This window comes from Podarcis pityusensis (assembly GCF_964106645.2).
Source record: "Podarcis pityusensis genome assembly, chromosome: 3".
Classification (NCBI taxonomy): Eukaryota; Metazoa; Chordata; class Lepidosauria; order Squamata; family Lacertidae; genus Podarcis; species Podarcis pityusensis.
This window is the reverse complement of record NC_138026.1, coordinates 58,341,392-58,356,769: the sequence shown is the minus strand read 5'-3', so window position 1 is coordinate 58,356,769 and position 15,378 is coordinate 58,341,392. Positions and strand designations below refer to the sequence as shown.

At 40.5% G+C, this 15,378-nt stretch overlaps 1 protein-coding gene across 11 annotated transcripts in view; it reads right to left on the bottom strand.

Moving 5' to 3' along the window:
- Nucleotides 1–15,378, bottom strand: part of L3MBTL3 (L3MBTL histone methyl-lysine binding protein 3) — a 60,621-nt gene that overhangs the window by 16,636 nt on the left and 28,607 nt on the right. For all 11 annotated transcript variants that reach the window (XM_080999585.1, XM_080999587.1, XM_080999588.1 and 8 more), the window contains 7 exons: nt 14,572–14,676; nt 13,904–14,039; nt 11,071–11,162; nt 10,129–10,280; nt 5,333–5,409; nt 2,090–2,175; nt 346–456 (listed from right to left, as the gene is read on the bottom strand). In XM_080999585.1, the coding sequence (XP_080855711.1) occupies nt 346–456; nt 2,090–2,175; nt 5,333–5,409; nt 10,129–10,280; nt 11,071–11,162; nt 13,904–14,039; nt 14,572–14,676 (759 nt within the window). The remainder of the gene's footprint in view (nt 1–345; nt 457–2,089; nt 2,176–5,332; nt 5,410–10,128; nt 10,281–11,070; nt 11,163–13,903; nt 14,040–14,571; nt 14,677–15,378) is intronic.

Below are 15,378 nucleotides of genomic sequence, written 5' to 3'. Positions count from 1 at the left end.
AAATAGGATATGACTGAACGTATACCTTTATTTCAATACTTTTTGGACACAATGTACCAAGCAATACATTTCAGGTGGAATTTGCAGTAAAATGACTGGAGATTAGTGCTCAACTCAGCTGGAACTAAAGCCTCATGTGTGATTATGGAACTGCTGGGTTTGCAGGCTTCTTCATTCACTTTAAATTGAAGGAAATCATTTCTACGCCTGTGGATGTTTGTTCTCCCTTCTATGGGAGTGAATGGAGAAGCCATGTGGGACAGTGTGTGTAACATGATACCACCACTCAGAAGGGATTGTTGTTCAATACAGTAATTTTAAAATATATTTAAAAGTATGAATTACTTTAATTCTGTGGTCATCAGTATCTACCACGGTTGCGACCCTGATTAGTACAGGATTTCTCTTGTCAACTACTTCAAGTTTCATATTCTTCTGGAATCCATGAGAAGGTTTCTACAACAAAGAAGAGATTGAGCTGCTTATTATTTATATCCTTCTTTTCTATTAAAAATAACCAAAAGAAAATAAATATAAAAGAATTTTTTTTAAAAAAAAACATTAATCAGATTTGTTACAGCTGCTCCCATAGTTTACAATGAATAATTGCAGTCAATTAAACTAAAAATTTAAAACAGCATATGCACTTACTTAAACTGGCATTCATAGCTTTTTAAAAAAACCCTTTGTTAATGACGTTGTGTTGTATGCAATTGTGTCCTTCCACCGCTGAAAAGCTCTTTGGTCCAGCTGAGACTTCTATGAGTGGGAAGTGGGAGGAAATGGTTGTTGCAAATTTCCCTTTTCCTATGTCCAGCCCTTTTAATACTGTTGAAATGCTTTGATGGGATTTCAATCTACACTTCCCACATCTACCTCTAGTGGGAGAAATTATTTAGCTTCTTCATTATACAGTAGGGTGGAGAAAGAAAAGACATACCCAATAAACGTTTGCCTGAGCATTTTGCCTTGAAAGCTACAAAATAGCAATATTATTATTTTGATATGCATGTTGATTGCAAGCTGAAAAGCCAATATACTATTATATGCTACTTTGTTTATAGCTCAGTTTTAAACGTGTTTGCCGTCTGCTTTGTTGTTACTGTGGCTGCCTGCTTTACTATTCTTTCATTTTTTTCATATTTTGCTATGACTTACTGGCCAAGACACCAGCAGAGTATCTTAAGACTGTCCCAAAAGGTAGACTTTGTGGCTTCATGATCATGCCAATTTCTCTCTCTTACCCTCAACCCTCTGATTTACTTAGCTGTTGTTTTTGTGTACCTGCTGAACTGAAACTTGCCTCCAAAGCTGAAACATTGGTAGCTTTTAAACCATTAAGGTTATATGTTTATATAAAACACCTAAGCTAAATAATTTTATAAAACAATGAATGGTGTGGATAGAAGGAAAGTTGTCTTCCTCTCTCAAAAAACTACAAGTGAGGGTCACCAACAAAACTGACTGCCAGCAGAATCTGAATAGAAAAAGGAAGGAATTATTCATATACTGCACAGTGAATTAATAGAATTTATGGCTAATTATAGAACCAGTCTCTTCTTTCTTAAACTGCCAGCATGCAGGAGCTGGCTGGACTACGGACCCTCGCTTGCAATTTGTGTTTGAGAGGGGGAAGGAAGCTTTGGGGCAAATGAGCTTTTTCCCGAACGCAAACTACAGCTATGGATGCTCACAATATGGATTAGGATTCCACGCAGTGGTGCCACACTCTGGATTTCCCCTCTCCACTCTGGCAATTTATGGAGGAAAAAACACTCACACATGTGTAGAGTTTGGGCCCGAGGTAGTGGTGGTAACTAATTTATAGGCATTTATTTATTTACTATTTGATGATTCTCCTTTCTCCTGGAGCCCCTGCCCCGCCAGTTCTCCAAAGCAGATTTTCAAGGGGCACAAGGGAGCTGCAGGGGAAAAGGAAGTATCACTGAAAGTCCCCTCTCTTCTTTCCTATACTGTCACATGAGCAGAACTCCTCCCAGGAGAAGCTTCTACCAGTAGAAGCCACGAAGCATAGGAACAGCCATGAAGCATGAGATAGGCATATGAGAACACTGCACATTTTTCTTACCACTTTAAAAGCCCTGGCGGGTGCTGGTAAAGAACTAGTTTCTTCCAAATATTTCTCCCAAGAAAAATGCTTGGCATGTGGATAGTCTGGAAAATAAATGATGATACAAGATGTAATTATGTCACGCAACACAGAGTTAGGATGTTTTTCAGGACTTGTTAGGTTTAAAGAAGCAACAGAAGAATAAATAAATATGCTTGCACTCCTTCTGCCATCCTGCAATGCAAAATATGAATAATGGGACTTGTCAGCCTCCCTGTGGACAGAGACCCAAGCTCCCGAAGCCACCTCTCTCATATCTCACCTTGAGAAGACCCACATCTATTTTTCATATTATTTCACTCCTTCTGACTAGTTTTCAGAGGATGTGTATGTTTTACTCTAATGTGTGTTGTCATACAGTTAAAACACAACATCATCAAAGAGAAGCTCCTGAACTTTAAAAATGATTAAAAGGTTATGGTAGAAGTAAGCCTCTGGCGGCCCTCAGTAACAATTATTTTAAGGATTCTGAGCAGATCAGAGTCCTGCAGTTATGAATAAATAAATGAACATTTAATCCTCACACGATCCCAGTCACCTTTCTCCTCTGCACATTTTCTAATCCTACTTTTGCTTGTTCCTCGGTTGTTCTCCTAACAACTATATGCATAAGGCCACCTATTTACCTGTCTGTGTGCTTCTCCCACACACCATATTCATTGGGACTATCTCTTCATATTTTCCCTGTTCTTTTTCAACTACATCATTTCCAGTGTTTACACATTCACTTCCTTCAATACCCTTCCTTTTCTGCATTATTTCCTTCAGCCTTCATTTGCCTTCTTGCCTCTTCTTTCCCTACCCCCTTCTTCTTTCCTCGGCCCTCTGCTGCTTCGCGCCACTTCCTCTTCCAGAGGTGAGCCCCTTTTTCTTGAGTGGGCACTAGGACACCACCAAGTGGTTGCCATCTTCCAATTGCTTGAGACAGGACAAAAGTAATTACGCCAAAGAATCTCTTGAGTCACCACTCCCTTAAAGTGGCTGTTTGGCAGTTACCGTATTTTTCGCTCCATAGGGCACACCGGACCATAGGGCGCACCTAGTTTTTAGGGGGGGAAATAAAGGGGAAAAAATTATTCCCGCTGGCTGTCTTGGCTTCAATTGGGATCAATTCACTTGGGATCAATCCCGCTGGCTGTCTTGGCTTCCTCTTTAGCCACGCACAACCTCTCCAGCCGGGAGAGGCTGTGCGCAGCTTCGTTTTTAGCCGCGGGGCTGGGGCGAGGGAAGCGGAAACAGGTCCGGGAGTGGAGGCAAGGTTGCGCAGCCCTGCCACCGCTCCCGGAGCTTGTGGGCTGGGGGAGCGCTCCAAAGGTTTGCGGACAGCTGCCTGAAGCCCGGGGAGCGCAGTGGGAGTTGGCACTGCGCTCCCCAGGCTTCGGGCTGCAGACTGCTATCCGCAAGCCTTCGGAGCCCGGCGGGAACTCCTGCCGCGCTCTGAAGGCTTGTGGATAGCTGCCCGAAGCCTGGAGAGCGAGAGGGGTCGGTGCGCACCGACCCCTCTCGCTCTCCAGGCTTCAGCGAAAGCCTGCATTCGCTCCATAGGACGCACACACATTTCCCCTTCATTTTTAGAGGGGAAAAAGTGCATCCTATAGAGCAAAAAATACGGTACTCATGTTACTGTAAACACAGGCTTCAAAAATGGTTTGAAACCTAACACACTGCGTCGAGCGGCTTCAACTTTTGTCATGTCAGGGCTGCCCAGCATCAGGTCCCCACTCCTTCTACATGTGATTGAACATCCCGAAAAGGACTTCAGTGACATCAGAATAGTTCGTTCAGTCAAGACAGCGGCTTCATTACAACTATAGATTTAAAAATAAGAGAACTCCACTTATTAGAATCTCAGGTATAAAATAGACTGGAATTATTAGAATACATAAAGAACCAAAAGTGACAAAATTCTGCTGTGACTCTGAGCATCTAAGCATCGAAAACTAAAAAGGCCTGTGCATTCCAGCTCTTAACGTTTTACTGAGTCAAGTACTAATCTGAACCTTTGGAATTACACATCAGCTTTAAATGCAGATAGTCCCCTGCCTAGCCAGTAATATCTTAGCAAAGCTGCTTTTTAGACAAAATTTCCACCAACACTGTAAATGCAGAATATAGCTTCATACTGGCTACTATCATGAGGGAAAATATTGTCACTGTGGGAAAGCCAATTTGAGTTTTCTCTGTTTATAAAATGCATACTGTTAAAAGGTAACAGCTTACAAAGCATTACTTTTCCAAGTGACTCATAATATGGTAGTGAATTACACCATCACTCTGTGTGGGCTATTTTACAAAACTCTCTACTAGCAAGCTACAATTACATCACTTGCAGGTTCAATATTTATAGTACATTTAAGAAGATTTTCATGCTCTAATTTCATAGCTCCAAGGTATTATTCATGATTTCCACAGTTTATTGATTCTCATCTGCTAGTTATTACCGTTTTCTGTAACACATTTTCTCTTTTGCATGGTAGTCTTTCCACTTTATTCACATAATGGCTTACATGAGCTCCCTATTCTGTTAAAATTCAGCACAGTTAAGGGTTGTAGCCAATGGTAGCTCAGCAGTAGAGCATCTCATTTGCATGTAGAAGGTCCTGGCCTCAGTCTCCAGCTTCTCCAGCCAGTCACGTCTAAACAATACAGTCGTACCTCAGAAGTCGAACGGCATCCGTTCCGGAAGTCCATTCGACTTCCAAAACGTTCGGAAGCCACACCGGACATTCAGGTTCCAAAGAACGTTTGCAAACCAGAAAAGTCACTTCTGGGTTTGCAGCATTCGGGAGCCAAAGCATACAAGTACCAAGGCGTTCAGCTTCCAAGGAACGACTGTACTGAGCTAGATGGACCAATACGCTTACTCAATATAAGGCAGCTGCCCACTATGTCCCTAAGTTGCTATTGGAAGAAAGGCAAGAATCAGGTGCCCTGATTTGTGTGAGTTGAAGCACTATCTGTCATAACAAAGCCACTTCTGGATGTACCTCTAAAATCTTAAGTACTTTAAGGATTATCAGGATTTCACCTTTTCCAGTGTACATAATATTCTGGCATACATTTTTATTCTCTCCCTTCTCCCATTATTGTCCCTGCAAGCTCACTTTTAAAGTGAGAGGATTTTTACTCTAAGTAATCCCACACTACAATTTCTAGTCTTGTGAAATAAAGTTGTGCACAGACGTGCTCTTTCATACAGACCTCGAGGGGTTACAAGGGTCTTTCTGTGCTCTTTACACCAGCCAACTGGATGAATATGTGGACTAGCCGCTTCACACCTACAGGAGAAATGTTGATTTAGTTAGATTTCATTTCTATAAATGTCTTAAACAGCTTCCTAGGGTCTGTCTAAAGAAGCTTATGGTCAACAGAGATCTGGGCTGCCTGTAAACAAAAATGCTAGACAAGCTCTGGAGCTCTAAGAAACAGCCTCTCAAAGGAATTTTGTCTGAGCACATTAATTTCTGGCCTAAAAAATTCAGCTAAAGAATTGGTCCTGCCTTACAAACCATTCAGAAATTACCCAGAGAAAAAATGGTTACCTGTGGACACAAGCCTAAGACACTAATATATAACCCAAAAAGGATGGGGGGGTGGGGGAGAGAGAATAAAATGCACTGATTTTATTCACCATAGGTAACTATTTGAGTGGCTAGTTACAAGCTTACATTTTGTAGCTTTTTTGTTCTTCCAATTTGTATGTCTGAAGATGTTTTTAGATGCTGTGAGTTGCATATGCGAGCATATGGAGAAGCAAACATTTAAGCCAATAAAATACAAACTGTGCAAATTGTTCTATTGTGGTAGAATTAGCTCTCTAGTTCAGTAAGATTGATAGGCAACTCTACAGAATGCTGTCTGAAGACTCTGGCATAATGTATATATGCTTATGAACCTTTCTTCTTTTCTGAAAAAGAGCTCTCTCATTTGTAAAGCACTTGTATTACCATGAGCCCCTGACTTGTAAGTAATCAGTTAATAATAGTATTTCAACAGTTTAAAAAATAATGATTCATAGCTGAATTATAACAAAATGGAAAGGGTATAGAGACAGAAATTCACACACACACACACACACACACACACTCACTCACACTGTTCTGAATACTGGTCTTGCTAAAGAGGAATCGCTCTAATAATACACAAGTCATCTTATAGCACCATCTAGTGTTCAGATGTCAAACTCACTATGAACATATGTCAAGTTAATTTAAGGAAATGCTGAAATATCATATGTTGCTCTGCTCTATGAAGAGGTGGTTCTTCCCTTCTCACAGCCCAGCTAAGCATTTCTGAGTATCCTGAAGGCTTTTGAGAGTAACAACTTATTTTTTTAACCTAAAGTAAGCTGCTAGCATCCACAAAATTAAAACAAAAACCCATTCATCTCATTTACATTTTTCAACTCTCACATTTAATAAAATAGCAAACAATTTTTAAAATATTTATAGACGGTGAGCAAAAGGAGAGCAACATAAAAGTTGAGGCAAGAACTACATGTTACAAATCTGCAATTCTTTCCCTCACTCAATAGCCAACCTGCTTTAATTTCCAATAAGTAAAAGATTCATATATTTTACCTTTAGGAATAAACAGCCATACCTACCCGTATTCCATTCAGTCTGAAGACACTTTTCCCTGACAAAAGTTTGTTTACATTCGTTTTTCTTGACAAAAGTTTGGGGGGTGGGAAGGTATATCATGCTTAAGGCAGCTGAGGTAGCTCAGTCAGCTTAATATCAAGGTCATGGGTTCGAGCCCCACATTGGGCAAGATTCCTGTTTTGCAGGGCGTTGGACTAAGGACCCTTCTGGCCCCTTCCAACTCTATGATTCTATTATTCCATGAAACATAAAGTTCTGCTGTCAGATTCCAGGTGTGGGGGCCACTCTCCTGTGGATTCATCCCAGTGTAGCTGTAACTTTTTAAAGGACCACATTATTTATTTGAAGGTCTACCTACATCCATGTGAGGTAGCTCTAAGATTAGTATCTGGGGCCTTGCTAGCTGGCCTGCCCATTACAGTCTACCAGACAGGCAGGCACTATACGCGGGGCCTTCTGGTGGTGGCCCCGAGCCTTTAGCACTCCCCAAACAAAAACAGCATAAAATGCCCTATCGTTTAAAAATGGACCCTAAAATAATTTCTGTTTCAGTATGCATTTTAATAAGTTTGTTGTGAGCTTGGCTTCTAAAACTTGTTTTAAGCTGCTGACATTTCAATTTGGGAAATGGCTCTTTGTGTTTTAAAAACTGTATTATGGCATTTAAATTGTGTTTTGCCAGCTGCCTTGAGAGGGCTCTGCTCTGAAAGACTGCATATAAATACTTTAGGGGGGGAAATGAGTGAAAAGGTCTGCAACTGTGGGTGTTGGGTCAATCACAACTTCATGTTTGGGAGCCTGTGCCACTGGGCCCACCTGCATTGCTCCAAGCTCTTTAAAAGTTGCAGCCCTGCCAAGGGATGATCCCCTGGGAAACGTGATGCTGCTGTAATGTTTAAAAGGTGCCCATATCCCATTTAAAATCAATGAGACAAGCTAGTCAAAGTCAAATTCCAGCACTTTCAGCAGAACTTGAATGCAGCATGTCCACGACGTTTAATGCCGAAGGGATCAAGCAGCAGCTTTAAACAACCTCCCTGTGTCTTCAGAAAAGGTTCTTTTTCTTCTGTTCCAGGGTATATTTTCTTTTTTCTGCTTTATCTTCAGTTTCTTTGCCCTTTGACATTCTGCAGTTTTATTCTGCCTTTGCTCTCAAGCTCTCCTAGCAACCAACCCCACCTCCTTAAGCAAGTCTGCCTCACACTTAAACATGAATGACTAGCTCAAGAGTATCGAAAAACGTGTTAAAAGCAAAGCAATGGTCACCCGTTTCTGTGGCCAAGCATTGGGACAGCATTCATTCACACTAGAAAAAGGAGATGGAAGGTTTCATGGCCTAAACATCAGACTACAGTGGTACCTCGGGCTTTCTAGAATGGTACAAATGTGCTGCCTCCTGAGAAGTGTTCACAGCCACTTTGCTCCTTGGCTTAGTGACTGTGCTGAAAGGCTTGGAGACGAGCAAAGCAGCTGAAATTACTTTCCCTGGCAGTCTGCACATTTGCATGAAGCCAAGGTTTGGCTTAGTGTCATGTGCAAACACAGCCAATGAGAGAAACAATATCGCCTCAATTTGAAAACCAATCTAAGGAAGATTTATGGAGAACTCAAATGCTTGTTCACTATTTCTTTTTTAAAAAATAATTTTTATTAAAGATTTTCTTGGTTTACAAAAGTACGTGCATTGCCTCTTCATTCATGTTGTTACGTCTTTTCTACAGATCAGTTACATTTGTTATGAGATGTTTGTGTTGAGTATAGTATAAGGTCAGGGAAAAAGAGTGGGGGGGGGAATTTATATTCTTTTCTATAGTGTATGTGTGGGGTTTTGTGTCAGCGTCAGCTGGGTAGGTTCTCTTTCTATTCGCTTGATACATTTCTTGCTCACGATTTCTGAGTCTTTGCCTCTAGTAAAGTTATTGTTCAACTGTGCATTTTGACATTTTTCTGATGGACCAACAGCATTCCCTATGCTTTTTACATTACAACGTGGTATCCTTTAATTGAACGTTTAAGTCAAAGCTTTATAAAAGCATAAAGACAGTTCTGCAGACGAAGTATAATGGAACTACCATTGACCTGCTTATTGGTTTGCAGATCCAATTTCTTTTGATGATCATTTGATAAGATCTTGAGGAAATTTAATTTATTTATATGAATGTTTATACACTGCCAACTAATAAAAAAGAGTATTGTGACAGTGTACAATAACATCATTAAAACATCATAAAATTAGATAATTAGGTAATAAAATAAAGGACAAATGACCAACGCTGAATGAAATTAAAACTCTAAAAATGCTTGGTGGAATGTTTTCAGCATCAGAATTGTGGGTGTCTCTCTGAATTCAATAGGAACATTGTTCCAAAATTCTGGCTGACACTATGCTAAAATCCTTAGTTCCTGAGAGGATGCTTTTCCTAAGTAACCAGCTCAGCTAATTTCACTGATCAGTGGTGTATGTGAGAGCAAACTATTTTTCTGGCAGACAGCTTTTTGCCACTTAATGTGCAACTGTCATCCATATTGTTGGTGTTGTCACTATGCTAGAAGGAATGCTCTCTGTGTAATATTTCACAGCTGGCCTTGTCTATATTAATAACTTTCCTTCTCCTCATGAGCAGCCGTGCCATCACATGCAAGTGCAATGTTGCTGGAAAGATTAGGAAGGAGGGAAGGTTTGAGAACCTGTGACCTTTCGCCTGGCAGAGAATTTCTCGAATGGCTTTTCCATTTGGGCCCTTGCAAAGAGAGTTCTGTGCAGCATTTTGAAGTCCTGACAAACAGCTGATTGTTGAGGCTTCAAAGCACCACTTCGCATGATGTTAATGGCCCACTGGGGGCTAGGAGATATAAAGATCTGGCTCAGCGGTCATATCCAGTTCCCCACCCACAGCAAAGAACTAAGAAATTCAAACATTAACAGCTCTTGCAAACTTTTATAAGGGAGGGGATGCACACACTAATCAGACCATATAATACTTTGCATCTTTCAACTACAGTGGTACCTTGGTTTAAGAACAGCCCTGTTTACGAACTATTTGGTATACAAACGCCGATAAACCGGAAGTAATGCTCCAGTTAGCGAACTTTACCTTGGTCTACGAACGGAAGCTGAATGGTGGAAGGGCACCGGTGGCAGGAGGCCTCATTAGGGAAAGAACGCCTCAGTTTAAGAACGGCTTTGGTTTAAGAACCGACTTCCGGAACGGATTAAGTTTGTAAACCGAGGTACCACTGTATTATCAAAAATCTAGGGACATCTTAAGGAAATATAGGCACTACTGTTCATAGCAACCATGGGGGGGGGGGAGAGTGAAAACAACAAATTAACAAGGTAGAATTTTGGGGATGCTTATCATTCCAACAAACAAGCTATTTAAAAAGGCATACCAGTAGTCATAACTCTCATCCCAGTTGTCAAAATGAACCAGAAAACGACTGTCCACAATGTCAGTTACTGTAGCAACACATATGAATGCAGGGTTCTTTTTGTCTACTGCTTCAAGCTTCATCCCCACTCGAAACCCTGATGGAATCACCGTCTAATCAAGGAAAAGCATTAACAGTGAACAGAGAACTGGTCTATTTAAGTACCTAAAGCACTATATAAAAGAAATAAAGAAATGCAGATTAATAATAATAAACCATGCATCCCAAAGTCTCTTGACTATCCACAATCAATCCACAATCTTGCTACTAAAAAGAAAGGAGTCCCAGCAGTATGGATGAGCCAGTAATTCACATGAAAGTGGTAGAATAAAACAATTTTCAGTATCATGCTTTATCATATATTAATCTTTTAAAAAAATTCTTAACTATTACGCCCTGTCCATTTTGGAATGACAACAAAAGAGATTTACTGGCCATTTGTGGTTTTGTGCTGCCTGAACAGGTGATGGGTACAAGCCACTGTTTACAGTAGTTGCTCCTGATCTCTGCACACTTTGTAAGCCAGTTGTCTATTTCACCTCGCCAAGTATTACATACACATTTGATACAAACCTGTGGGAAAATAGTAATCTGTATCCACCCAGGACCTATCTAATTGTTTTGAGTGCAATCTGTGGACTGTGTTACTGTGCATCAACAGCTTCACATAAGATTGTCTTGGATATAAGATGAACTATCTCCCTCAACATAAGGAAATAGTTTGAATTTCACCATGGAAAACTGGCAGGGATTGATGCGTGTGAACCCAACTCTGTATTTACTTGGGCCTTTTCCCTTGTTTTAGACTAAGGGTTTGAGTCATAGTACTAACAGAAAAACAATGTAATCATAATATAAAAGCAACTATCAGCAAAGAAGCTGGGATAATCAGAGAAAACTCACTGCGTTTTGGTTTTCAAACAAGGATTTAGGAGCAGCTTGAGCCTTACATTTCTTCAGATACGAGGGCCAATTAAATTGATCTTCTTTATATCCTAAAGAAACCCATGAAAAGGAAGAAGATAAAATGCCATACCTATTAAACTTATGGTGCACTTGTGTCAACTGCAGTCACACCTGTTAGCACAGTACCTCAGTTTCACTCTGCCAAATCATTCAATCCCAGAATTAAGTGGAAAACAGAGACTGTTTCTTGCAATTTGCTGACCTGGTTGGAGGGCATTCTGTATTGAGGATGATGCCACCTACCGGACTTGATAGGCAGACTCTATCCTCCCCTTGTAGAGGGAGGAATTATCCCACCCTCCAGATCAACTGGCAGAGCAGAAAACAACTTCTCATCCCCAAATAAGCAAAACTAAAAAACTGGAACCAGAGCTATTCAAAGAGGAAACAATAAAAGAAACAGTAGGGTCAAGGTGGGGGCAATATTTTGATGGCTGCTGAGAACAAGGGGTTCGAATGAAGTATTCACATGACAATTGCTCAAACTCCAGGGCACAGCCCTTCAACACCATCTCAATCACCCACTTGTCTGAGCTGACGTAATTCCAATGGTAAGGAAAAGAAGGAGCTAGGCCTCCACTGGAGACAGCTCCTGACAACGGGTGTAGTTAGACTGAGGATTTCTTTCTGCCCTCTGGAACCAAGCAGTGGCAAAATCTGACACAGAAGAATATCCCCCATTTAAGTCTGTAGGGCTGGTAACCTCTTGGGGAGGGAAAACTACCCTGAAGGATGAAAAACGTGGGGCTGCTTGGTTTTGTCCCGCAACTCTGTAAGATGAGCCTCAAGTGCCTTGACAAACAGCTTGGTCCTTGAGAGAGGCAAGGATGACACGATGTGCCTGCAAACTGGAACTAACAACTCACTGCTGCAACCCCACATTTCTATGCACAATGGTGGTGGAAGCCGTATGAGGCCCTAAACTGAAAAACATCAAACGAGGTGCCAGCTGCCAGGGCATAGTAGTAGTATATATTCTTAAATCCATCCTTAACTGTCTGGGAGATATCATCCCTGGCATTCAGCTCCTCCACCCACATACATAAATAAAGCCAGAGGAAAAAAGGGAAGCTGTGGTGGCTGACTTGAATGCCGCTGCATCTGCTTCAAAACTCCTATGAAGGGCCCTTTCTACCCTTCTGCCACAGGGATCAATTACAGGAGGATCTACAACCAGAAAATGCAATCACTGCATCATGCCACCTGCGAAGGTATAATGTTCTTTGCAATCTTAATCACTAATTTAGTCTTGTCCAGTCTGGCCCACTCTGTTTTCCATGTAGTACAGTTCTATTTTGAAAAAGCGACCCTGGGAGGGGTGGCTAAACACATGGGGAGAGCCTTTAGAGTGCCCACCGCCCTAGAGTGTGACTCAGAAGATGCCAAGGGCTCTCTCTCCTCAGTTAGCTGGAGGGCCTTATGAGCCTCCAGCCTAATCTGGCAAAATGTAACTTTAAAATTATTCCTGTAGTTGGGAATGCAAAAGCTTCTACTGAAAGCTCTACTGAGACAAAAAAAATTAAAGCTAAGCCACAGTCATCCATTTTCTAGTAAAGAGATGAAGTGCCTAGATACTATTTACAGACAATGCATGCTCATGAATTCTGTTCAGCTCTTATAAGTGAACAAGATACATGTCTGGGACTTATCATCTTCTCAAAGAACAAAAGGAAGTTGTCCCTTAGATTATTTGTTAAGTATGGTTTGCAGTTCTGGTCCAGAGGAACCTTACGTATAGTTTCATTTCAATGGTATCCTGTTGTGTCCATGAAAAGTGCAAGTAACAGATTAAAACAAGAGTGTGCAGTTAGGTTAAGTACAAGTTTCATTAATGTAATGCCATGGTATGTTTTAGCATTATATATGGTCAACCCACTGTGTCTAAGACTGTTGATACCCACTTAGCCAGGATTAAACCCTAATGAACCTGGGTTTAAATCAATTGAGTGGACACCTATTTTGATGCATTATAAAGCAACTTTGTTAGACCTATAACAAAACTGCATATATGCTGAACTGGAGGATTGCACTCTTAAATAAGAAAAGAGATCTGATAAGTCTCTCTCTCTATATATAAAAAAAACCCAGTCTGATTTACAAATTATTATTCTTTCAGAAGCAAATTTCTGATTGTAGGACTTTAGGTTCTAACTCGGGTGGCCTGATACATTTTGTTTTTCCACCACCATTTTTGCCACTATTTTTTCTGTGTGTCTTAAAAATTCCTTTAGATGCTTACTCTTACGTCCCACTCTGTTCGATGAAGCTTAGTCCCAAGTGCATTTGGACTTTAGCTTGAACTGCAGCATAATGCTCCATAAATCCTATTGCTTTACAAAACAGAGCTTATTGTTCCTAACAGGTTCTCATGAAGCTATGAAGTTCAGAAATCAGCTCAAAGGCATCCAACGGAAATGATAAATTTACCCATCTGAACGACATCTACTCATTCAGACCTATGGGCGGTATAAGAAATACTATTAGATCTCCTTGTCCAGATTTATCCCTCAAAGAGAACAGCAGTTGGACAGTAGCAATCCTAGAAGCAGGGTGGGGTGGGGCTGCTTACCTCCCTTTGTTACTCCATGTGTAACCAGTAGTGACCCTGAATACAATGTCACTCAATAGACAGAGAGCCGCCATACACAGGCATTTTAGTACCCAGCGTGAGAAGCACATCTCAGCACCAGCACTCAGCTACTTTTACAAAATTCATAGAAAAAACAATTGTCTAATATGACACAGATTTTTTTTGTTGGTAATCTAATACCTTTCGGCGGATGAAGTTTGTGTCCTGTTTTCTCGCACCAACCAACTGGGTGAATATCAGAAGAATCAGCATTCCGCCAAAAATCGTAACACTCTGGGTATTCATCAAAGTGAAGTCTAATTCTGTAACCACAAGTCTAAATCCATAGTAGGAAAAAAGAATACAGCAAAGGAAAAATGTGTTTACATTTAAACCAAAAAGTCAGTATTAGAAAATTGGTATACTTGCAGTCAGAATCGAAGAGTTCTCAAACAAAATGTTGTAGCTTTTTATGAGATAACTTTACTTATTATCCTGAAAAGGGAAGCAATCAGAATACATAGACACAATAGAAAAACAGATAGTAAGGTTGTAACACAGTAGTATATGCACATTAGTCCACATGTGCATCAGGGTATATTGGGCATACACATGGTATATGAATGAGAATGCTGGTATTTCTTTTCAACACTATCTTCTATTTTCTACCTCTCTTGATACTAGAATGCAGTGAAGTTGACTGATGGGAGATTCAGCACAGATAAAAGGAAGTACTTCTTCACACGAAACGTAATTAAAACTATGGAATTTGGTACCAAAAGGTGAGGTGATGGCCACCAGCTTTTATGGTGTTATTTCTAATCCCATTTTAAAGCTATTAATAACTGCTTGTCACTTCTGGTACTCACCTCAGCTACTGTAAGCACACAATACATTGACTGGTGCTCAGGGTCCACCCCTTCTAGTTTCATTCCAACTTTGAATCCATTCTTGTTGTATGGGAAGGATTGATACTGGAAGAAAAAAATGTCAAATTTTCTAAGTTTAGCATAAACATTTCTAAAAGATGGCCAACGATTTCAAGGGGATGTGGATCTCAATCTTTCCACTGAACAGATCAAAAAATTACTTATTTAAAACAAACCTACATGGAAGTTTAAAAATGCTTTGTAATTTTGATAAATATAAAAAACTGTATTATAAATATGGGTCTCAATCCGCCATGGATGTTCCCTGTAGTAGCTTCTCTCTCATCTTCCAAGTCCATATTAAAAACTGCCATGTACGTTGCTGATAAGACATCCTTTTGCCATCACATGGGTTCAGATATTAAGGGAACGCAACATACACAAAAGCCACTCACTCTTGTACTCATCTTATTGTTTCCCTTCCTGTCTGTACAACTGATATAGGGAACTCTGGGTCAGACAGAAGTGTTTGATTGATTTAATTTACAGTGGTGCCCCGCAAGACGAATGCCTCGCAAGACGGAAAACTCACTAGACGAAAGGGTTTTCCGTTTTTTGAGCTGCTTCGCAAGACGAATTTCCCTATGCGCTTGCTTCGCAAGACGAAAAACGAAAACGTCTTGCAAGTTTGTTTCCTTTTTCTTAACACTGTTAATACAGTTGCGACTTGACTTCGAGGAGCAACTCATAGAACGCGGTGTGGTAGCCTTTTTTGAGGTTTTTGAAGACTTTGGTGATTTTTGAAGC